Source organism: Chiloscyllium punctatum, chromosome 10 (genome assembly GCF_047496795.1).
Source record: "Chiloscyllium punctatum isolate Juve2018m chromosome 10, sChiPun1.3, whole genome shotgun sequence".
Classification (NCBI taxonomy): Eukaryota; Metazoa; Chordata; class Chondrichthyes; order Orectolobiformes; family Hemiscylliidae; genus Chiloscyllium; species Chiloscyllium punctatum.
Genome location: NC_092748.1, coordinates 34,067,110 through 34,091,433, shown reverse-complemented (window position 1 = coordinate 34,091,433; position 24,324 = coordinate 34,067,110). Strand labels below are relative to the sequence as shown.

Genomic DNA, 24,324 nt, shown 5'->3' with positions numbered 1-24,324 from the left:
TTTTTTTAAGAACTTGGATTAGTTCCAAATCACTTGAAGGCCATCCATGAATGACCAGAAACAAGCCCTCAGTTCACGTTGGGTCAGATTAATTGAGCCATGCTGGTATGTGGGCTGGATTTACTTCAAACCTACAAAGTTGTTAAACAGCATGTCCTTGATTAAATTAAACCAGATGGGAGCAAAACCATTGCTCTGGAACCATTATACTGATTACACCAAGAAACCTCCTGCTCCACTTTCTACTGTCCCACGTTTTCTTTAGTGATGAGTATGTCGAGCAATTTATTCATGTTGAGTGATTGGCAAACTTTAAAACTTTTATAGCCATAGTATAAAGTAAATGCACAAGATGTTTACATAACATTTATAATAATGGTCAATTAAAATGAAGTGGGATTGTACTGTATCAGTCACAACAACATGATGGGTAAAGTTAAAAAAGTTTCTTAACATTTATCATTAGTTACTTGTCCTTCAGATAACTGGTGAAAATGTGTTGCTGGAAGAGCGCAGTAGGTCAGGCAGCATCCAAGGAACAGGAGAATCGATGTTTCGGGCCCTGAAGAAGGGCTGATGCCCGAAACGTCGATTCTCCTGCTCCTTGGATGCTGCCTGACCTGCTGCGCTCTTCCAGCAACACATTTTCAGCTCTGATCTCCAGCATCTGCAGTCCTCACTTTCTCCTTCAGATAACTGGGAACAGTTTATGGGAATAATTCAGGTTCTGGCCTCTGCAATGGAAAGTAAAAGAGAATAGAACCAGAATCATAAAAATGTTATGGTGCAGAAGGAGGCTATTTGGCCCATTGTGTCCATACTAGCTTTCAGAGCATTTCAGCTCAATGTTATTATCCTGCCTTTTCCACATAGCCCCGCACATTGTTGCTATTAAAGTAATCGTCCAATGCCCACTTAAATACCTTGAATGAACCTGCTTCTGCCACACCTCCAGTCACTGCACTCCAGACCCTAACCACACTGTATGTGAAAAAGTTTTTTCTCACTTTTCATTTGCTTCTTTTTGCAAAACACGTCAAACCCGTGCCTTCTGGTTCCCAATTCATTTTCGACCAGGAAGTTTCTCCCTATGCACTCGGTTGAGACCTCTGATGAATTTAAAATTTGTATCAAATCTCTTATAAGGCTTCTGCTCCCCAAAGAAAACAATCCCAACTTCTCCAATCTTACCCTAGAACTGAAGTGTCTTAGCGCTGGAACCATTATCAATATCTTCTTCTGAACTCTCTCCAATGCATTCACATCCTTCCTAGACTTTGGCACCCAGAACTGTACACAAAGATGCAGCTGGTGTCTAACCAGTGTCTTATTTAAATTAACCTAGCATAGTTTATACTTTAACAAGTGTCTGTATCTGTTCTGGCATCTTTACTGATTATTCACAAATTCACCCAGATCCTGACCCCCTTTACGATAATATCCTTTATTTTATATTGTCTTTCCATATCCTTTCTATTCAAAGTGTATTAACCTCACATTTATCCATGTTAAACCTCATCTATCCCCTACAATTTTCCTACGGTTTGTGTGGTTAGCAAGCTTTGAAATTGATTTCTGAATATCAAGATCTATGTCATTTATACATACGTATATCAGAAAATGCAAGGATTCCAACACTGAATCCTGAGGAACTCCACTGTAAACCTCCTTCCAGCTTGAAAATTGCTATTGACCATTACTTTCTTTTGGCTATCTTCCAGCCCATTTCACATTCATGTTGTTACTATCCCTTTTAATCCATGACCTATAACTTCTTTCATGGGTCTGCTGTTTGGCACAGTATCAAATACCTTTTGGAAGTCCATATGAACATCAACAGCCATGCACCCATCAAAACTCTGCTACTTCTTCAAAAAACTTAAGCAATTCTCCCCAACAAATCGGTGCTAATTAATCCACCTTTTTCTGTGTGACCAATTCTGAATCGACCCTGAACAATTGTTTCCAGATGTTTCCTCATTGCAGAGATTAAAACTGACTGATTGTTAGAATTGTTTTGGACCAGAGCAATTCTCCAGTCCTCTCGAACCACACCTCGAACCCAGGGAAGACTGAAAGATAATTGCCAGTACCTCTGCAATTCCCACTTTCACATCTTCCAATATCTTTGGGTACATCTCATTCGTTATGGTGCTTCATTTACTGTAAGTGTTGACAGCTTATCCAATACCTCCTCCTTATCAATTTTAACTCTTTCTAGTCACAGAATTTCCTCTTCTGTCACTATCTTCTGGGCAGCATCTACCTTGTAGGTAAAGCCAAATAAAAAATAGTCATTTAAAAACTCAGCCCTGCCTCTTGTCTCTGTGTATATCCCCTTTCCAGTTGCTAATTACAAAAGATTCCCAGTGGAGATCAGCAAGTGCGGGCAGCACCTTTTTCAAGTTGAGAGCCAAGGCAGATCAACTGCAGCTATTGTTTTACTGAGTGTTCACCTATGTAAAACAAGTCAGTGTGATGCAAAGTGTTTTTGTGAAGTTGCCGTTGTGAGTAAATAGCTGGCAGTGCATTCAAGCTGTGAGACATTGGAGCCATACTTGCAGCACTGCAACATGAGTGAGGATTAAACTAAACCACAAATCTTTGAGTACTGGGCATGATTGGTTGAGATTGTTTGCATCGGAATGATGGGTGAGTAAAATAGCCATAGTCCCAGAGGACCTTATGTACGTTATGTCATTAGAGAAAGAGAGAGATGGCTGATGGTGGGGCTGCGTTTAACAGGAGGGTCATAATGCCTCAGGCATGTATACAGGTTAAGAAGGTGGGACTTCGGCAGTAACCTCCCCTGTTGCAGAGATTGAACCCATCTTGTTGACTTCACTGTACATAACAATCCAGCTGTCCCACCAACTAAGCTACCAGATCCCCAGAATGACGGTTCATTTAGCAATGTGTGAGGTAGTGATGCAGTCAATGGAATATACCATTTGAAGGATGATCGTGACCACTTACGTGAAGGCATTGAACTTTTTGCATCCAAGTCCTTGGGCTTAGACTGTTGACATTAATCACACCTCTATCTGATCCTCCTACCTTCTTGCAGTTCATCTCAGAAAAAGATGGCACTTCTTCTGAACTGCAGCTCCTCACCCAAGGCTTCCCATAGTGGATCAGCAAACACAGGGGTGTAGTATGTACAAGAGGCAGAATTCTGGATGAGCTGAAGATTAGGAAAGGTGGAAGATGGGAGGCTGGGCTGGAGAGCATTCATAGAGTCTCTACAGTGTGGAAGGAGGCCATTCAGTCCATACTGACCCTCCAAAGAACATCCCACCCAGCCCCAGTTCCACATCCTGTTCCATTAACTCCACATTTACCATGGCTAATCTATGCCTGGACACTACAGATATTTAGCATTGCTAATCCACCTAACCTACACACCTTTAGAGTGTGGGAGGAAACCAGAGTACCCAGAGGATAGGGGAGAATGTGCAAACTCCACACATAATCTACCCAAGACTGGAATTGAACCCAGATCCCTGGTGCTGTGAGGCAGCAGTGCTAACCACTGAGCCACCATGCTGTCCATTGGAATATTGCATTTGAAAACAACAAAAGCATACATGAGGATTTCAGTAACAGCTAAGCAATATAATAAGTAACCTTCGTGGTGAAAAAGAGAGAGGCTCAGAGTCAAGTTGTTGGCAGGTACTATAAATACAATATTTTAACATCAGACTGTGGTTAGAAGAAGGATATAATCTTTGAATAGGGAACATAATTTGTGATAATGTCTGTAATCAATATAGACTTATTCCCTCCACATTTTGCATCTTGCAATTAATGATGGATAATGATACTTTGCTGCACAAAACTATAAAGAAATTATAACCTGATCAAACAAGAAGGTTATGATAAAACTAAATACTTGAGAATGAGAATCATGTCTTCAGCCAGAGAGTGATGAGACTGTAGAACCCTCTAGCAGTTGAAGCCAAAACATGGAATATTTTCAAGAAAAAATTAAATATAATTCAGGGAATTAAAGAGCTCAAAGGGCGTGGGGATAAAATGGAAACAAAGTAATGAGGTGAATGATCAGCTATGATCATGTTGAGCAGGCTCAAAGGACTGACTGGCCTACTCCTGCTCTTATTTCCTATGTTTCTATCATTCTGCTTCTGAAAGCCGGTTCATTACTTGATAGGCTGTTTATCTTGTCCTTATGTAATGGCAGTCCTTTTGAGTCCCCAGATACAACTCCAAGCTCACACTTTTTGAAACTTTTAACTTGTTATTTCTATAACAACGATATGGAATGTAATGGAAATACAGCTTTATTTACCTCTTTGAGGTGTTAATGATGAGTCACCATGGATCTCCTCTTTGAGGAAGCCAGTGATGGTTTAGCTGTGTAGCATGAGAATGTGGGACATAGATAGTTGTTTTTTTTTACACACCATTCACCTTTGGATTTTGTATATACTTTCAGACCAGTTTGAATTGCACAATTTATCTAGATGCTCTATGATGACAACAGTGCAGCCATCATTTAAGGACATTGTGATCTCATTGAATAATTTCAAGTGATGATGGTGATTCAGCTCTTTGAAAGTCTATGATTCCCTATCTGTAACTGTAACAATAAATTATGTTAATTCTGAAAGAAAATCGATCTAAAAATAATACATAACTCAACTCAAACAAATCTTTCAAATTCTTTACTACAGTAGGCTGGAAAGGCTGCATCATTAAATATGTTCAAGGCTGAGATGGGCAAAATTTTATTTATGAAGAGATTCCAAGGTTATGGAGGAAAGGCAGGAAAGTGGAGTTGAGGATTATCAGATCAGCCATGATCTCATTGAATGGTAGAACACACTCAATGGGCCGAATGGCCCACTTCTGCTCCTATGTCTTATGGTCTAACATAATGCAGACAAACAATTTAGAGGGGTTCTGACACAATGTAAATCTGTGTTAGCCTTGCAACATAATAAATAACTTTTTGGTTGGTCTCCAGGGGCCAGATGAATTGTTGCCTGTGGATGCGGCAGTTGGAAGAGTCCAGGTACAACACAGGTACGTTATGTTGGAGTGTTGCCTTAAATCTCTGGCTGATGTTAGTAAAGTCAGGTGTCTGAAAGTGTGTGTAACCTTATCTTAACTATAATACAATAATGATCTTAGGACTTTACAAGTTGTTTTAGAATTGCTGAAGGTGGTAGATAAATCATCCATAGAGTGCTTGAATAATAAGATGCTAAACAAGATAAAGCTGACAGTAGGTCACCCGTGTTCTTTGAAATGTAGGCTGTTCTAAATGCTTCAGTGTACAGTTACAGTCTGTTAATGTCATTTGCTCTTAAGAGGTTACAGCTTTAATCCTTTTATAATCACATCTGGGTCAGTCCTGGACTTTGGAACAAATAAAACAAGGTTAAAAGTACATGCTTGTTTTGAATTTAGTTCAACCCAGAGCAAGTTGCATCTGGAGCAAATTGGAACTGAGGGTTGCTAAGTGGGAGTGATATCCATTTATAACTGCCCTGCTGGAACATCCATTTATGGACTTTGTATTTGCCAATGCGTCACTTGTAACTTGTTTGTTAAATGACACTTTCATTAGTGCAGCGAGGGAATAAAACATAAAGGAGATTTTGACCTCCAAACATAATGACAAAAGCACATCATTAAATCTTCAAGAATTTATGGGCTACCCACTTTAATACATAATTTTGCATTATTGTCAGCTATTATGTTCTTTAGGATCATTGTCAAAATTCATTTAAATATGCAAATTGTGCTATATGAGACTGGAGATAGATGATATGCAAGTTGAAGCAATGGTGTGGTTTTTTTAATATATGCTAGCCCACAATAACAGATCGTCACCAAGACTTGGGTTCTCACTGAGACAGACATCTTGAATTCTATTAACAGCATTAAGATTTACCTTGCTACAATATCACAGACTTAAATACATGGCCTGGGTTCTGTGATTACTGATGTTACGGTATTTTATGTCCATGTAGCTGACTGACTGAACACTTTATACTGGCTCCATGACACAGACTGACTGAAGATGAAGAGGATTCTTTTATATCAGATTCTTTTATATCTGGAATCAATGTTGTATTACAATATCCCCCTTTTCCCTTCAAAGAATGGGAACACTTTTTCTAATAAGCATGCACAAGATTGCAGAGAGATATATACATTTAGATAATGATTTTGGTGGACATATGACAGACCCAGATCTAGTCCTTATACAGTTATCACTTGCTTCACTCAGCAGTGTGCTATTGCAAATGTGTAGCGTTCTTTGTTTTAGACATTAAATTGTTGTTTAGCATGATATCGCAAGTATCCATGTTGTCATCCTATGTGATGGGTGGTTGATGATTTGCAGTTCAAATATGTTGCCTATTTCCATCAAACTTGACCATTGCTCATTACAATATCACATGTACAAAGCTTGGTACAAAGACATACTTTTTTTTCACAAACCCATGTGTTTGTATGAACGTTTCAAACTCTTATGCTTTGTCTGGTACACATTAGAATAACTGTCTGCATGCTGAATGATCATCTTCTTTATTTCATTTTCTCCCTTCTTTCTAACAAAGATTGTGCACATATGGTTGGCTGGTGAGAAAGTGTGAGAGGGGAAAACTGTGTGGATCTGACTCCTAAACATGACAGCTGAGAAGGCAGACTCCCCATTGCCAAGAAAATTAGCACATAGATTTAAGATAACTATCCAAAATCTTGATAAGTTGCTTTGTATTTTGTGATCATGTATTTAACAGTACAAACAGTTGACTGACTGAAAACGCTGCACTGACTCCATTTTCTAGAGTGACTGAAGATGACGTAGCTTTATACCAGAACGTCACATGTCATGAAGCCATGTCATCATCTTAAAAATACAAGCCTGTCTGGTCGAAATGTAGAAGATCACCATGCTGTTAATACTGCAGCGCTGATATCTGTGGCCTTTTCAAGGGTGAATAGGCCAGCAATGTTATTGTTATTGATATGGAGGTCCGGTGCAGTGTTTACAAATGACAAGGAACCTTTTGCAGTGTTAATAGAGTGCTTGCTCATAAATGGCAATAGCAATCCAGACACTTGGCTAGTTCATGTTGTATAAAACCAGTAAGAGATTGTTACTTCACATAAGGCTATCCATTCATGTGCTGAGTGGCGGGTTGAATGAACAACAATTTTGGACCAGTCATTAACAATGGCATGCATTTTGTTAATATGATCATGCTTGTTAAGGGTGTCTATTCTAGTCCCTTTGTAATGTTTACTGAAACATATGTCCATGTTGGCCTTGAGGCTTTGCAACACTTCCATCTGGTATAAATATCCCTTGCATTTGTATTCTTGCAAAATAGCTTGACTGTTTTAAATGGAAAGCTACAACAAAATGTGTCAAGTTCTGAAGAAAGATTTCCTCATCTACTGATTCCCAAATTATTGGTCGCTTATCCTTAAATTATGCCCTCCTTGTTTTGTATTCCAGAGTCAAGGATTGCAGCCTTATAGCTCTCACTCTGTCAAGCCCCATGATAATTTTGAATTTTTCAATGATATCATTTCTCATTTTCAATGAGATAATTAAATTAGTACGGAAAGTGACAATTTTAATGAAATTGACATAGTGCCTGATCTTCCAACTCCTGTAGTCAGTCTTGAGATGCTTTTTGACATTTGTTATTATAAGCAATGTTCCTCTAAGTGCCAATTAGACAGCCTGGCAGTGAGTGAAAGAAGCAAGCTCATGTGATTTTACTTCAAAGCTAAAACAATTCAAAATGATTTGCTTTGTTTAAACACCACTTGACAGTGCTAAATTCCTTTTTTAAATCCTTGAAGTTTTAAACATATTCAATAGCTTCTGGAAGCGTTTGTCTTTATATTACAGAACAACCTTGATTATCCAAATGAGATGGGCAGGGAGTATTTTCTTTGGATAACAGATAACGGTTTTACGGGACCTTGAAATCTTGTTCGGATAATCTGAAATTTGGATAATTGATGTTTGGCTAACTGAGGTTGTTCTGTATATAATATATTAAATATTTAACATTGCCCAATCTATAACTTTAGGTAGATGTGACTGTAAATGAAAACAAAATCAGGGATGGAGGAAACCACCTCATTAAGATACATATTTGAGTTCTGGCCTGGATAACATGTTTATCAACTTGAGTCATTGAGATTCTAAACAAGGCAATGAATGGCATCTGGTTAACAGCAGATTAAGTACCCTTAATTTTCTCTTTCCATTGGGCAGTTAAATAATCTTTGCAACAAGCAGATAGTTACAACAAAGTGCCATCATTTTATAGTGGCATTAGCTCTTCAAAATCAATCAGACTGTATATAAATGTGTATCAATTAGTAGTAAATATTGAAAGGCAAATCTTAATGCTCTGGTTAGTGGCTTTAATTTGTGCCCAGGGTCAAAACTTAATCAATACCACTTCCAGGTCATCGAAACAAACGTCAAGTGGATGTTGATGAATAATGGAATAAAATTTCCCGTTTGCAGTGAAAGTGCGGTGATGATTGAGTTCTGACGTGAGGTTCAACGTGGGCTGGGTTGAATTTTCTCCCAACCTTCCACTTTTCATCTCATTTTCAATGAATCATGTGGCAGAAACTGTCAGGAAATCAGGACTGCAGGTGAAGGAGGAAAAATATTAAGGGCACAGCGGTGCTATGGGTGTAACACCAGTGTCAATAGTCTTTCACCTTTGTGAATATACACTTGCTTGCATTATTTAAAATATCTGCTGCAATAAAACCTATGAGAAACATCTCCAGACCTCCACAGATGAAAGGTGCAGTAACAACATGCTTTACTCATCTCTCACAAGCAACCAACGCCTTGACTGCAGAGTCGCTGATATCAGGGATCCTTGAATTGTGACATTAAGGATTGCAGCCAAGGCATTGCTCTTTAATACAGACAACATTGAAGCTAAATACAACATGCAGAGAATGTGATAGGACTTGACCTGCACATTTCATTTCAGATTTAGACCCATCTTGTGCGTGAGAATACAGAATCAGTGATAGTTCATTCTACCTATACATTTTTCAAGGGAATGCACTGCCATTCAAGACTGGGAGATGTAAAATGGGCAGCTCAGATGTCCACTCTCTTTCATAGTCCACAGGGCTGCTGAGAGAAACTGTACAAAGCACTGCTTTTACACAGGTTTAACAGTGTCCTGGATGATGTTCAAGCATTTCAGAGTAACTTAACAGTCTAATTGCATTCTAAAACATTGAAAGGTTACTGATGAAAGGGTCAGAAGGAGATGTCAAGCTGGTGGCTATCATGAGGGACTTCACTGCATGAAACACAAATATGATACAAAACAAAGTGCTGCAGAAATTCAGCAGTCTGACTGGGCTCCTCTATGGGGAGAAAAACAGTTAACGTTTTGAACTTTTACTCTGACTCATTTTATTCCCAATGATAATGGGAGGCATATTTATAAGGCATGTCATTCTGACAAGATACCTTAAGCTACCTAACCTGAGCACCATCTGATGTTAGTACATTGGCTGTTACTTTCTCCCCTAACAGTCGTGCAGGATGTTTAGATACTTTAGAGGAATCATCTGGAAATATCAAACCTACAATCACAAGGATAATGAAACATTTATTTGGCTACACAAAGAATCCAAGTTTGCAGTATAATTGGACCACAAAAATCAACAAGGTCCATTGTTCATATTTAGGTCTGGGTAGAATGTTCTTCATTGTATTAGCTTGGACCCGATGGGCTGAATGGCCTGCTTCCACATTGAAGGGTATTCTAAGCAGGAGCTGCTTGAGAAATTGCATTAATCCTGGAGGTCGGTTACAATTAGCTTCTCTCTTGCTTCTTGAGCTCTGAACTTCGTCATGATCTCTTGAACTGACCTCCTGGCCAGCATCCCGATCCTCCTGTTCATCCTTAGAAATATCTGGTTTATCCTACACCTTTCTTCTGGATCCAGGCCATCCCTCCTTTCTTGGCTCCAGTTGGGATAGACTCACTATGCCCCACACTGCAACACACCTTTTCTGGGCCATACTACAAAAGGTTCCACAGGAGCTGATCTAGTATTGAAACCTGACCACAGAGGCCTACAGTCTGTCTATGGACCTGGTGGAAAGACTGAGCAGGATTGAATCTTCATTCTGAGGGTTTCATTAGCAATGTTGGGAGGGTTACTCCTCGCCTCTCAGCAGCCAAGAATCTTGGCAAAAGGCAGGCACCTGTTGGATCACTTTCCTATATGAATCATGGCAACTCCAACAATATTTGTGCAGATGACAAAGATTAAACAGTGCTGGGCTGTTGTTTGCTTTGAGAGGGCCTTATCTCCAATGTGGGCATAGTCAAGGGAACCTGGTACCTGTGGGTCAGCAAGCATGGAGAACCCTACTGCTCAAACTGTTCGATGCTCATAGACGCAGGGGAACGGCCTAGAGAAACTTACACCAATAACAGCCCAGATGCATTTATAGGTCAAGGATTGGGAAATGTCAACTGTTCCTTGAAATGAGCCACTGGCATAAACACCAAGGCTAGCGATAACCCTGATTGCCACAAGATAGGATTACCACCCACTCCTACTGAACAAGCCCTTCTCCAAACAGGCTGCAATATTCAGTCAGGATGGGGCAAGACATCCTCAGTGATGCCTGCTCCATCACACGTTGGGAACGTGCATCATCTAGATTTTCAGTGCTGGAGCAGGAAATCAGATGTGGGAGGAAGTTAGGGCAAATTGGGGTAGAGAGAGAGGTGTTGTCCCTCTTCATCACAGATCAATAAAAAAAAAATCAGGAATGTTTGAAACAATGTTATTTTTCTCTTCCTCTCAAAAAAGGTACTATCTTGACAGGGGATAGCTCCATAGGCTGAGCCATGTAGCTACGTGTTTGTAAACCTAGTGAGAGTAAAGGAAGAGTAGTCTGTTTACCTTGTGAATGATATTACTGGAAAACCTAGAAGATTTACCAGCTTCCACACAACAATTCCAAATGAGATAATGGATAACATATGTGGTCTAATGATTCCCTTCCATCAACCAAGGACATGAAGTCAAAGGGAGTTTTTTAGATTAGATTACTTAGGGCCTGTTTCCACACTTCGGCCCAACAAGTCCACACCGCCCCACCAAAGCGCAACCCACCCATATCCCTACATTTACCCCTTACCTAATACTACGGGCAATTTAGCATGGCCAATTCACCTGACCTGCACATCTTTGGACTGTGGGAGGAAACCGGAGCACCCGGAGGAAACCCACGCAGACACGGGGAGAATGTGCAAACTCCACACAGCCTGAGGCGGGAATTGAACCTGGGTCTCTGGCGCTGTGAGGCAGCAGTGCTAACCACTGTGCCACCGTGCTGCCCAACTGAGATCACTTGACACATTTGCTGTTGTGCAGGGGGTGGGGAGGATTTTCCTGCCAAACCTATACCACAATTTAGCTATAAACCTTGGGAGAAATTATACAAACTGACATTTTTAGCTTTTTACACCATTTTTCATGGAGTCCTGCCAATCTTCCATTGGAGAACCCACAAGGAAATTCTAAGCATTACATATAACTAGGATACACATGACTTGTGAATAGGAGCATTCAGGCAAAATCATTTAATCTAGTCATCAGAGAGCTTGAAGAAAGTCTTAGACTTGATCAATGTTCAGTTGCAGGAACAACTAGAAGCTATAAAAAGGTACATATTTTTGTCCTTCAAGAGGCTACCACATGCAAAAAGATGGCATTTGATTTTCCTGACCAAACTGCTCAAGTCCACTGTTTATACCTACTGACCTTTTTTAAAAAAAGGCACTGTTCCCAGCTCAGCGAGTAAACCTACAACCAGCACTCTTTCCTGTATGGACATGCTCTACCAATCCACAGGCAGGACATATGTATAGGTTGGCAAGAGCTGAAATTTGCACAGAAATATCCCTGGTTTTAATTGGCAAACAAAATATTACTTTGCTCTTCGTACCATGCCTCTGCCTATTTACTTCATCCACTGGGGTGAAAACAGCCACAACCAAGTCCTCCTCCACTTGCCAGAAGACTTACTGTCGACTTCAGCAACTTCAGATAATAGATCATCCAATATTTGTACATACTAAAGGAAAGGTTAGAGGAAAACTAAATCACCTTATCAATACTCCCTCAAATAGCACTGGTGGAGGAGGAAGATGGAGAGTACTACTTATAGTATGTTCAGTTGTGAAGCTGTTAGCTGCAGCACTGAACTGGAAGATGGCAGCACTGGTATCAAAGCATTTCACATCGATTGACATTGTGGTGTTCCTATCTGTGTACTTTCAGTACATGCTCCCTGTACCCATTGTAATGGCTTACCCAAGCTGGTGACTGACAATTTTCAGCTGTGCATGATGTTTGGAACCAAATACCAATAGAGTTTCATTGGGAATTAGATGGCAATCTGCCTCATCTTTGTGGCAGTATGTAATCCTATATGGATTAGTGGTGCTGGAAGAGCACAGCAGTTCAAGCAGCATCCGAGGAGCAATAAAATCGACGTTTCGGGCAAAAGCCCTTCAATCAGGAATACAAGCAGAGAGCCTGAAGGGTGGGGAATCCTATGTGGATCAAATCCTATACAGTTCACAAGCCTCACTACATTCTATGCACATCTACTCCAAACGCAGCCTAACAGACCTGCATTTTTCCTCTCAGAACACTCATTTCTGAACAAGCTTCCTTCCAAATCTATAGCAACACATGTGTGCACTCAAGAAATTAGAAGATTTCAACACAAGCATGTTTTAGAGTTCACTAGTAGAAACAACTGAATTTTTAAAAAAAAATCAAATCTGCCCTGGAACTAGTTTCTTCCTCTTCGAATCTGGAAGGCAAAGCAAACCACCAATCCGTCACCTTCTTATTTGACAAAAGGCAAAAGTAAAAAAAAAAATGAGTGCGAGGCAAAGAAACAAAATCTTTATTGTACACAACAGAGATGAAACATTTATTTGGTGTACAAGGCAGGTTTCCCTTAAATGCACAACACAATTTGAAAACAAGAAACGCTGCAAAGTTTCCTCGAATAATGCATCCATTAAATTGGTCTTTGCAGCATCTGATTTAAGAATAGAAGCGAGAGAGAAAACAAAAATGAACTCCTAAAATAAAACGCAATTGGAGATTTGGTGTAAAAATAATTTTGTTTCCAATAATATAAACCCTGGGGACTTTATACATAAAGAACTGAAAGAGTATGGATATGTTGTAATTATACAATTGCAATGTGCCATTGCAAGATACTGTGTGCAGAAACAGTCATACCTATATTTAGATTCCCAAACATTTAAATTGTGAAGGGTTTACGGTGCAAATCTTGAAGCAGACATCCAAAACCTGCAGTAGGATTAACTGTGTTTACACAGTAAAAGCCCTAACCCCCTCGATTAAAGCTGTAACATTATCACCAAAATATTGGAACTCTATACTCCAGAGTGCAGTGCCATTAACAAAAAGGTTTTGCCTTAAATACAAAATAAACTTCAAATTTTAATACACTTTTCTGAAATTATTTTGAAAAGTACCTGTTGATGGCTTCCCTTTACCCAACCCCACATACTCCCACCTCAGAAGAAAATATTACAAGCATAACCTCATTACGGAAACAATTTGTACACAAACGGTACGGAATAAAATGGCCTTCCCTGGAGCTGGACCGAACATAGAATTGATTCCAGCTTTTTCTATTATAGAAAGATAAAGCATCAGAACAGGGAAGGGGCAGAAGTTGGAGAAAAATCAAATGGCAGTGGTAAACCTGAATATAGCTCTTCATCCATTTGAGAAGAATTGAATTAAAACATTTTTAAAAATGCTACATATACAAGTGTAGTTTAGAAAAGGAGGCAGAGGAAAAATAGTGTACCAGGTGTCAAATAACTTCAGAGTTTAAACAGGTAAAACGTAAGCTTTTTTTTAAGAAAAAAAACGACACAAAATAAACTACAAGCTGTACTGTATTGGAGTCTCAGGTAGACAGGACTCCTCTTAGCTACTTAATACAGCACCAGTTCGTATCCAGTCCAGGGCACAGATCTACATGCTACAGCGCATACTGTTTTCTTTGAGTCTGACCCATGATACGACTGTGGGATTGTGCAAGTTGAAGCCCTTTAACGTCAGAAAGGCAGCTGAAAGAACTGTTCAACGGAAAGCAGATTGTCATAACAAACGCTAGTCACATGGTCTATCCAAGCTCTGAGCGCCACGCTGAACAATCGCAAATGCCACACCAGAAGACATTTCCGATAGTAACACACAGTTTTGGCTTCCCCCCACCCCCACCCCATAACTATCAACGTGGAGGACTTAGCCATATTAAGTCAAGCTTGTTAGTGCATCGACAGTGAAGCACATGGCAGCTTCTTCAGTAGTGAGGCTACTGTACAACGTTTAGGCTCTTGAACGTTCTGAAGAGCTGGATTCCTAACAGCTGGGTGCAACAGTACCACACAAGATGCTCTTTTCAGCTGGACAATGATGCATTCAGTCACGTGGGCTGCTTGATTCAAGTCAATATGCAAAGCTCTCTGGATACTGGAGGTTGTTGCAGTGATCCATTTCCAACAAGTAGGCCGCATTGTCATCAAAATGCGTGAGGGGGACAGTATCCTCCTTGTTAATATGACAGTCGACTTCAGTCTTCAGGAAGGGACGTTGATTGTCTGGGAAGGCCATGGAGAAAAGTGCCTCAGGATCACACACAAACTTGTACACATACCGTTCCCCTGCAACCTAAACAGCAGAGACAGAGTACATAATTGTCCTTCAGTAACAATATTCCAGACTGAAAAACTAATTTTAAATATATAATGACATGGCAAAATAGAATACACAATGTATGAAAGGAGTCAAGACCCAATACAGATGTTAGAACAATCAACCAAGGAGCAAGAGATGGTTACAGGATACACAGTGGACACAATTTAGAGCTGCACAAAATCAATATTTGAACATTGTGTACTTGAAACACAAATAAAATTCCATTTTTATATGTTAAGTTGAAACAGGAATAAAATACCTAGAGCTGTGCATAGTGAACAGCAAGAAAAAAAAGCTGTCACACAAAATGATTCTGTTTTAAGGCCATTGCAGGTTAGGGGGCTCTGACACTGCAATGGCCACAGATTTATTTTCCTTTTAAAGCCTGGATCTTTTCCCTACCTTTTGCATGATGCCCTTTTCATAGTAATAGCGAAGTGAGCGGCTCAGTTTGTCATAATTCATTGCTGGGCGGTTTTTCTGAATACCCCAGCGCCGAGCAACCTACAGAGGAAAGGATAAAGACGGAAAGGAAATCTGTGTTTATATATTCATAGATATGGAGACCACACAAATGAGCTCTTAAATGGATACAAAGATAGAGTGACCACAGACTCTGTGGTTGCACTATTGATCTATATTCCATTAGCTGTATTTCAGTAAATGCAAGAGTCGGAATTCAAAAAAAAAAATCAATAGCAGACCCATAGGTCACCACTGTAACAGTATAGTGCTTCAGCTGCTTACTAATGGAGCTGATGTGGCAAGCATGATGTTAATGAGATTTTAGAAAGTGTTTATTCCTTATCACCAGTCCATCTCTTTTAAAAAGAAACCTGAAAATGGCAGTACTGCTGCTCCCAAGGGTAACCACTCCAGCAATTTAACAGAAGTACTGGGAACTGCAAATATAAGTTGGTAGAACATGGCTGAACAGAGATAGAAGAATAATGCTGAGTCAAAATAAAAATTAGAGCTATAAATACTCAAAAGTCAAGCTGGCTAATGTATGCCTACTGGTCTTCCTGAACTTCAACTTGCTGACCAGTATATACTGCAACACAATGCATTCTTTAAATTACTTGCTTGCAAATGTCCAAGTGACCACGAGAACAAGGTCTATGTACCAAGCATTCGTAATAAATGAATCAAATGCCAATACAGCATCTTTCACATCCAAACTACTTCAGTTACAAGCAAGGCTTAAAAAAATTGCTTGTACTCTGAAAAATGAGTTGTACTGTTATCTTGACCACTGATACACAAAACAGAGAAGGAAGCTTTTGATTCAAATCAAACTTCATTTGATTGGCCAGTTGCTAACAAAATCTTCCATCTTAAATGTATTTTCAAAACCACAACCAGGCTGGAAAGCTGCTGCAATTTTTTTTTTTAAGTCACAACCTGGTAAAATGTACACCTCTCAAAGATGCATAACCCTCACATCAAGACATTCACTTAATACAAATTTCAGTGTTGCCATAGCAGCATAATCCAGTTCTTGAAGTGTAGTTTGTCTATTCACTGCTATTCCAACCCAAATGAAGGCCATTTTTACAGCCTCCGCTTACTTTCCCCAAATGTTCTTGCTGCTGCAATAAACTCCAATACACTGGCATAACTGGATTATATGGACTTTTTTGCTCTTCTTTCTCAAAAAAAGGGAAATCCACCATCTAAGAAGAGTTAAACAAATATAGAATGCACTATGCAAAATACCACCACCTATTTTGACAAACAGACCAGGTAAATATTTATCCAATTTTGTAGTTAATATCATGCATTAGTGTTATATGAGGTATAACACTATAACCTAAGGTGTCCTGAATCTGGAGAACACCAGTAATGATGTGTATTCTCTCCCTTTCCTCCCTAGATCTAGACTTGGTATCTGTAAGAGAAAGTGAGGACTGCAGATGTTGGAGATCAGAGTTGAAAATGTGGTGCTGAAAAAGTACGGCCGGTAAAGCAGCATCTGAGGAACAAGAGAATCAATGTTTTGGGCATAAGGCCTTCATCAGGAATGAGTTGGGGCTGAGAGATAAATGGGAGGGAGATGGGGTTGAGGAGAGGCAGCTGGGAAAGTGATAGGTGGATGAAGGTGAGGGAGAAGGTGATAGGTCAGACGGGGCAGTGCTAAGATGGAGGCTTTGGACTAGGATAACGTTGGAGGGGGGAGGGGGGAAAGAGGGGGAGAGAGACCAGAGAGACAGAAATGAGGAAGCTGTTGAAATCCATATTTATCTTGTGTGGTTGCAGGGACCCAAGGTGGAAGATGAGGCGTTCCTCCACCAGGTTTTGGGTGGATAGGGTTTGGCAATGGAGGCGGCCCAGGACCTGCATGTTCTTGACAGAGCTGGGGGGACGGGGGGGTGATGGTGATAGTTGAAGTGTTTAGCTATGGGGGCGGTGGGTGCGGGTGCCCCAGAGATGTTCTGAAACAAATCTGCAAGAAGGCGTCCTGTCTCCCCCGATGTAGTGGAGACCATACTGGGTGCAATGGATGCAGTAGATGTCATTGGGAGAGGTGCAGGTGAATCGCTGTCTGTAGTCCTCTTCTGTGTGTTTATTCTATTGACTGTTGAGTTACCAAAAGTTCTTTCTGCTACTAACAGCAGTAACTAATTTCTAAATAACACCAAAATTTGCAAGTAGCAATGAATGAATATATATGCAGCCAGATTTAAACTTTCTTTTCCTGAATATCTCCTACATCTGGTACCTAAAGAAACAAACAGCTTAGGCAACTTTGCACATCTTACTCATGTAAATGCAGGAACTTGGCGCACATGATAGTTAATTGTTGCATTTGGAAATTTTCATACAAAATCTGTTTGGATGATATAAGAGGGAATGGGATTTGAAGACTTCTATGCTAAACGGGGGGATCCTGTTAATCTCTAAGCTTTACTCAGATTTGGATCTGTTGTCTGGCAGGAATAGTTTCCAGTAATTCCATACAAGCATAATTCCACCCCGGTATATAGCTGCCTGCACAAGTCTGAGAAGTTTTATGCGGTTTCCATAAAGATCTTCCCTAACCCCAGTGGGAGCCTGTAACTGGTCCATCCCATGGCTTCCTTTCAGTAAACTCTAGGGAGCCACCTATCTATATCCATGGGCTATACGATACTCTCAAGAGTAAATATTTTCTGAACAGATCGAGATCACACTGGAATTTCTTAAAGTAATTTGTGGGAAATATAGCCTTTTTGGACTGCATTGCTGCAGGACACGAGCAAATTAAGACAGTTGATGCCTTCATCTCATCCCACACACATAACTTAAACAACAGACAGTAGCTCCAGGCAAGCAAAAGATATAAGAAGTTACTGGAGACAAGGCTGCACACAGTTACAGCTCTTTATGAATGAAGACTTGTGACCACACCCTGACAGTACAGATGAATGGCTCTATTAAAACCCTGGGGCACAACGGAAATCCTAATATGCATAAACAAGAAAAATGGCCCAGTTTCCATGGAAATGGAGCTTCAGTCAATACTTTTGAACTTGTTTGAACTCCAGAAATATGCTGTGTGTTTCAGACCACCACTGGAATCGCAGTCTTAGCTCTTCTGTACTATTTCTAGGTAAATCTGAAATAAATGTGGACCAATTGCAGTTTTATCTCTTCCTGAACCCCAGTGATAAGCTGAATCTGATACAAGGTTATAAAGATTACACTGTTATTCATTTAAAAAAAAGATTGTGTTCCTTAAAACAGTTACTTTTTCTTGTAACATGCAGTGTTAAGATATGCTGTGATAAAGCCACTGCAGTTATTAGTAACAGAAAATATTCAGTTCATCTTCTCAAAATTGCTCAATTCAGCTCAGCAGAATCAAAGTGCAAAGTTGAGGAAGCCATTCTAATTTCAGTTTCCTTAAAATTAGATCTGGCTGGCTCTTTTATCCTTGTCATAACATGGCTTCAATATGAAAAGTTAACCATGGTTTGGGGTGATCTCTTTCCTGCACATTTTCACTTTGCCCCAGTGAAGCTCTGGGGAACCAAGCCAGAGCCTACTGCCACTACCATCAGCTTTTTAGGGCTTCGACAACTGAAGGGGCAAAAACAAAAAGATACACAACAGTCCAGATTCAGAGAAGCACAGGAAGTAATCCAACCAAATACAGACAAGTAGCCCAATGTAACACATACCTCTTCAGGTTCAATCAACTTGAACTCCATGCCTCGACCTGTCCCATGCGATAAAATGGGAATTAGATGGATCATCCAGGAGGGGTCACTAGGAACTGCCATAGCTGTAGAGAGCCCCGACGCTGGTATGGCAGGTTTTCCCCGGTACACAGGGGATTCCTGTTTGACTTTATCTGTTTAAAAAAAAAATTTGGAAGTTAAAAATTAGAAGCTAGTTGCTTTTTCCCCTTGCTTTCCCCAACAAACACTGTTCTTCCTCAGAATTAAGCCCTACACTTACATCCAAACTAAACTTTTTGCTAAATGCGCCTTCACTCAAACGGAGGAGGGGAGATTGCTTTGTATATTTTATGTTGGTATGAAGAATGTATGCAAAGAGACTCTTTTTTCCACATGACCAGTTCCTTCAGAAACCAACAAAAATTCCATTGAAGGGGGAAGGCAATAAAGGATTGCATTGGGAACTATTGGCTCAATCTCTCCAGTTGGCACACACCATATGCAAAAGTGAATACTTCAATTTTATACCTTTCAAAAATACACTCAGTCACACACCAGCCTCATTCCTTAGCCAACATAAAAGGATTAGAACACAAGGTCCTGATTCTATCCTATTTTGATGTGGAACATCTCATTTACATAATTGTGCATCAATATTGTGAGCGTGAACATAAATCAGCAAACCAACTAATGTAGCAGTTATCTAGCCAGCAGAACATACTAGTAATAAACACATTAATAACATTTAAGAGGTATCTTAAAAACAGACTTCTATTTGGAATAAGTTTAGACTTGACCCCATTCCAGGTATTTTCCTCCTGCAAGCGCCATGGTTCTTGCTGGGGGAATCACATTCACATTGATGACCTGCCTTCTCTGCAACATCCCACGTGACTTTTAAAAAAAAACTTGGATTATGTTGTAAATGCTCGATGATGGTGGTCGTTTGTTGGGGGCAGGGCAGGTGCATACAAGTGCTTCCAATCCAGTTCTTATTGTACAGACTACATGTGCACTTTCCAATAAGTCACTAGAGCAGAATTCAGCTGTTTGGCCCATTGAATCTGCTCCGCTATTTGATAACGGCTGATGTTTCTCAAACGCCATTCTCCTGCCGTGTCCCCATTCTAACAAAAGGTCACAGAGTTGTGATGAGAACACTGACTGATAACTCAGTACTGCTAGTAGTCATAACTCTATTAACTGACTAATTCTGGAAATATGGTAGCGCTCCTCAAAGTCAGAGTGAAAATCCTGGGAATTCCAATCCCTCCAATGGCATTGTGGGTCTAACCTTGGTAAATGGACCACAGTGGTTCTAGGCAGCAGCTCCTTGTCACCTTCTCTAAGGCAATAAATGCTGGCACAGCTAACATCCCACAAGTGAATAAAAAAGTCTAATCACTCAGTTGCGTTAAACTAATTTAACTAAGATTAAACTTGACTTTTCTGGTTCAGTTAGAAACTAAACCAAACCAAAGTCAAAACAGAATCAAGCAAGTTAACACATTACTTACGGTCAATCCTATCTGGTACTACACATGTATCATCATAATACAGTCGTGGATCTTTCTCATAAGGGAAACCTGGGGAAAGATGAAAATATTGACATTTTCAGTTGCCTCAACCACATACACAAAACCAACATACTCAAATGAGAAGAAGTCTTTAAATAAAACGTGAGCAATCACTTTCACATTTCCCCTGTCCCTTGTTCTGCTTACTCTGATTTGGCACCTAGCGTGGAGATCATAATCTTACTGACCTCCTGTTGTGATACACTTTCTTTTGATTATTTTTGACCATCTACCAACCTTGAATAAACTTTCAATGTTGCTAAGTGTTCTCAACTGGACAGCCTAAAGATAAATCATGGTGACATGGCTACATTTTTGTTGCCTACATTCAGTAACCAACAAAAATACAAAATCTCTTTTCCCAATTGGAAGAACTTTTGTTGATTCATGATTTAGCTTTCTGAGAACATGGGAATGTGAGAAAGGAGAGAGAGTAAGAGAGAACAAAGATGCCTGGGGAGGGTGGTTGTTTCTGTTGAAAAGTAGAACAATGATAAAAAAAAGACTGCCAAAAAATAAAAAAGCCTATTCTGATTTTAAACATTTTTAGGACATTGTAAACCACAAATGCTTCTCAACTTTAAACTGGATGACACTCGATTTTGTTTTTTTTCCTAAAAGAATGGTATGCCATTAAATTGCATCATCAAATTCTTGGGTTGAGGTTATGTGTAAGCCAACATTTTCCTAAACAGATAACCAGAGGTTTTGAGGTATAGCTGCAGCAGATAACACTTATCTTGAAAATATAACAAAAACCAAGAACAGGCAGCTGAAACCTATAGCTGCTCAAGATTTCATGAGGTGAGAATGGTAATGGTTGAGCTGAACTCATCTTCCAAAATAGATTTACTTTTACACCTGCATTTTTCAAATCAGATAAGTAGATGCACGAACCATTCTCTCTTGATTTTACATTTTTAGAAACAACACTTCCACTTTTTAAACACTTGGCAAAGAAACCAGTCATATTTAGGGCTGGTAATTTCCTCCTAGTTGCTTCCTGTAGTGTGACAAGTAGCATTCCCATTGCACACAGTGACAAAAGGATAGATGTGGAGTGGGAACAGCAGCAAAGGATTTTGAAACACTTCTACAGATTAATAATTAGCAGCTCAGTCTGGAACATGCAACCTTATTCCTTAAAAGTCTATGTTCAGATTTGTAGATTGAATTGAAACATTCAAGAGGGTATTGATGATAATTGGAATAGAAACAACATGCAGTGTTATGCCAGAGAAATGGCACAAAGTCATAATGCTTACGAGGAGAACCAGTGCAATTAATGCAAGTCCTCCTCGTGCACCATAACATTTTTGCATCTCTGCCCAATATTTCAATTCCTCTGATAGCACCATCCCTTACTGAAAATTTTGTGCATTTGCTGGCAGCCAGCATATAATATTATAACCCCAATTATGCGCCAGATTAAAACTGCATTCAGATTGGAGGCCTGTGACCAGTGGTGTGCCACAAAGATCGGTGCTGGGACAACTGCTTTTTGTCATTTATATAAAATGGAGTTGAATGCCAACATAGGAGGTATAGTTAGTAAATTTTCAGATGACACCAAAATTGGAGGTGTAGTGGACAGCAAAGAAGGTTACCTTAGATTACAACAGGATCTTGATCAAATGGGCCAATGGGCTGAGGAGTGGCAGATGGAGTTTAATTGAGATAAACGTGAGGTGCTGCAAATCAGAGCATGGCTTATACACTTAATAGTAATGTCTTGGGGAGTGTTGCAGATTCATAGCTCTTTGAAAGGGGAGTTGCAGGTAGATAGGGTATTGAAGGCGGAGTTTGGTATGCTTTCCTTTATTGATCAGAGCATAGAGTATAAGAGTTGAGAGGTCATGTTGCGGCTGTACAGGACATTGGTTATTGCATGGAATATTGCGTGCAATTCTGGTCTCCTTCTTATCGGAAGGATGTTGTGAAACTTGAAAGGGTTTAGAAAATATTTACAAGGATGTTGTCAGGGTTGGAGGATTTGAACTATAGGGAGAGGCTGAATAGGCTGGGGCTGTTTTCCCTGGAGTTTCAGAGGCAGAGAGGTGACTTGAAGGAGGTTTATAAAACCAGGACGGGCATGGATAGGGTAAAGAGAGAAGGTCTTTTCCTTGGGGTGGAGGAGTCCAGAACTAGAGGGCATAGGTTTAGGGTGAGAGGGGAGAGGTATAAAAAGGACCGAAGGGGCAACTTTTTCATGCAGAGGGTGGTGCGTATATGGAATGAGCTGCCAGAGGTAATTGTACCAGCCTCCACCATTTCAACATTTAAAAGGCATGAATAGCAAGGGTTTAGAGGGACATAGGTCAGGTCCTGGCAAGTGGGACTAGATTAGGTTAGGATATCTGGTTGGCATAGACAAGTTGGACCGAAGGGTCTGTTTCCATTCTGTACATCCCTCTGATTTTCTGTATCTGGACAAATGGTCTGAATAATCTTCTGCCTGTAACTGTTTTGCGCAGAATCAAAATACTGACTCTGAATATCAGCCCCATACCTCAACTATTAAATCTGGCTATTGTGCTATAAGTGCGTACAACTGTAACTGGATATGACTGGGAATCCATAACCTTTAACGTATGCTCTATCACAATAAACCATGCGCAGACAAAGTGCTGTGGACTTACCTTCCGGGTTATTGGGACCAGCATAATAGTTTCCTCCCGTCATGTAAGAGGACTGGCAGCTAGGCACTTCTGTATGGAAGATTTAGAATAAAAAAAGATTTTACAGGTGGAAAATAGAACTATCATAGCAATTTAATTTTAGTGAGAAATAACACGAGATTTGCAACCTTTTGAAATCGGTTACATGAGAATCACTGGGCAATGCAGCAAGACAAAGAGGTGTGCATTAATAATTTACACTCCAAGACAAGTGAAAATTTAAATCTTAAACCAAGCTGTCTCCACTTTGAACACGAAAGCATAATCCAAGCTTTGTTCGTCTTCATGGGAAGGGAATGTGATTTTAAAACAAAGTCCATGGTAAGCTCCTGAAATTGCAAATGTGTCCCCCTACTTTGGAGGCTTGCTCAACTGCAAACAGATGGGAGAACTGAACAAACAGCCAGACAGGGGGATACAGTCCACTTAAAAAAAAAGAGAGTGTGTTGACTCATGTAGACCAGATTCACAACGAATCCAAGACCTTTGTGATTTATTTGCCACAAGGGATTTAGCTGATTTAAAAGCAGGGTTGGTCATTATGGTGCATTAAATGCCACACAGAGCAAGTAAAGTAAATTGCTAAATAGAGACTCCTGCTACAAGGAGTACTAATGCAGATTCTATGTGATTAAGAAACGCATTTTCTGTCAACCCCAAGATCAAACACACTACAACTTTTTGAAGAATGTCAACTAGACAAGGACCTGAAGTGTCAAACTAGTACTTACAAGAGAAGAGGGAAGGAAATCAAACAAGTGAAAATGGAAATTTAGTTGTGGGAGAAAAACCTCCTTTGGATCTCTTTTAGCCCAAGTTCTTTCTGTAATTCAATGGAGAAGTCAGGAAGTGGAAGTCAAAAAGAAGTGGGAAAGTTTGCTGCTATTAAAGAATTCTTTGGTTGAGTATAGTTAGTCAGGGTATTTGATGCAAATAAATCAACGTGCAGCTCGAAAACTCAAGTGGAATTGGTAGTTAACGTCTGATTTCAGGTTCGACAGGCAGATGTTGAAACAACAGAATTCAACTAACGCAAATTGAAGGAGATATCTAGATATACTAGGAAGGAGAAAAAAAGTG

General features: G+C 39.9%; 2 protein-coding genes across 5 annotated transcripts in view; one reads left to right on the top strand and one right to left on the bottom strand.

Annotated features, from left to right (window-relative positions):
* LOC140482022 (nmrA-like family domain-containing protein 1) overlaps positions 1-24,324 on the top strand; it is a 118,830-nt gene that overhangs the window by 89,016 nt on the left and 5,490 nt on the right. Inside the window, exons 5-6 of one of the 4 annotated variants that reach the window (XM_072578859.1) lie at positions 4,988-5,046; positions 16,703-16,748. In XM_072578859.1, coding sequence (XP_072434960.1) covers positions 4,988-5,046; positions 16,703-16,733 — 90 coding nt within the window. In that variant the 3' untranslated portion in view covers positions 16,734-16,748. Of the gene's footprint in view, positions 1-4,987; positions 5,047-5,999; positions 6,019-6,824; positions 6,909-16,702; positions 16,749-24,324 lie in introns of those variants that run through there. The other 3 variants (XM_072578858.1, XM_072578862.1, XM_072578860.1) reach the window with 3 other exon arrangements.
* Positions 12,963-24,324, bottom strand: part of LOC140482021 (ETS translocation variant 5-like) — a 28,285-nt gene continuing 16,923 nt past the window's right edge. Inside the window, 8 exon segments of the mRNA XM_072578855.1 lie at positions 12,963-14,799; positions 15,229-15,330; positions 18,990-19,031; positions 19,033-19,071; positions 19,073-19,120; positions 19,122-19,162; positions 20,507-20,575; positions 23,206-23,274. Of these exon segments, the coding sequence (XP_072434956.1) occupies positions 14,578-14,799; positions 15,229-15,330; positions 18,990-19,031; positions 19,033-19,071; positions 19,073-19,120; positions 19,122-19,162; positions 20,507-20,575; positions 23,206-23,274 (632 nt within the window). The 3' untranslated portion in view covers positions 12,963-14,577.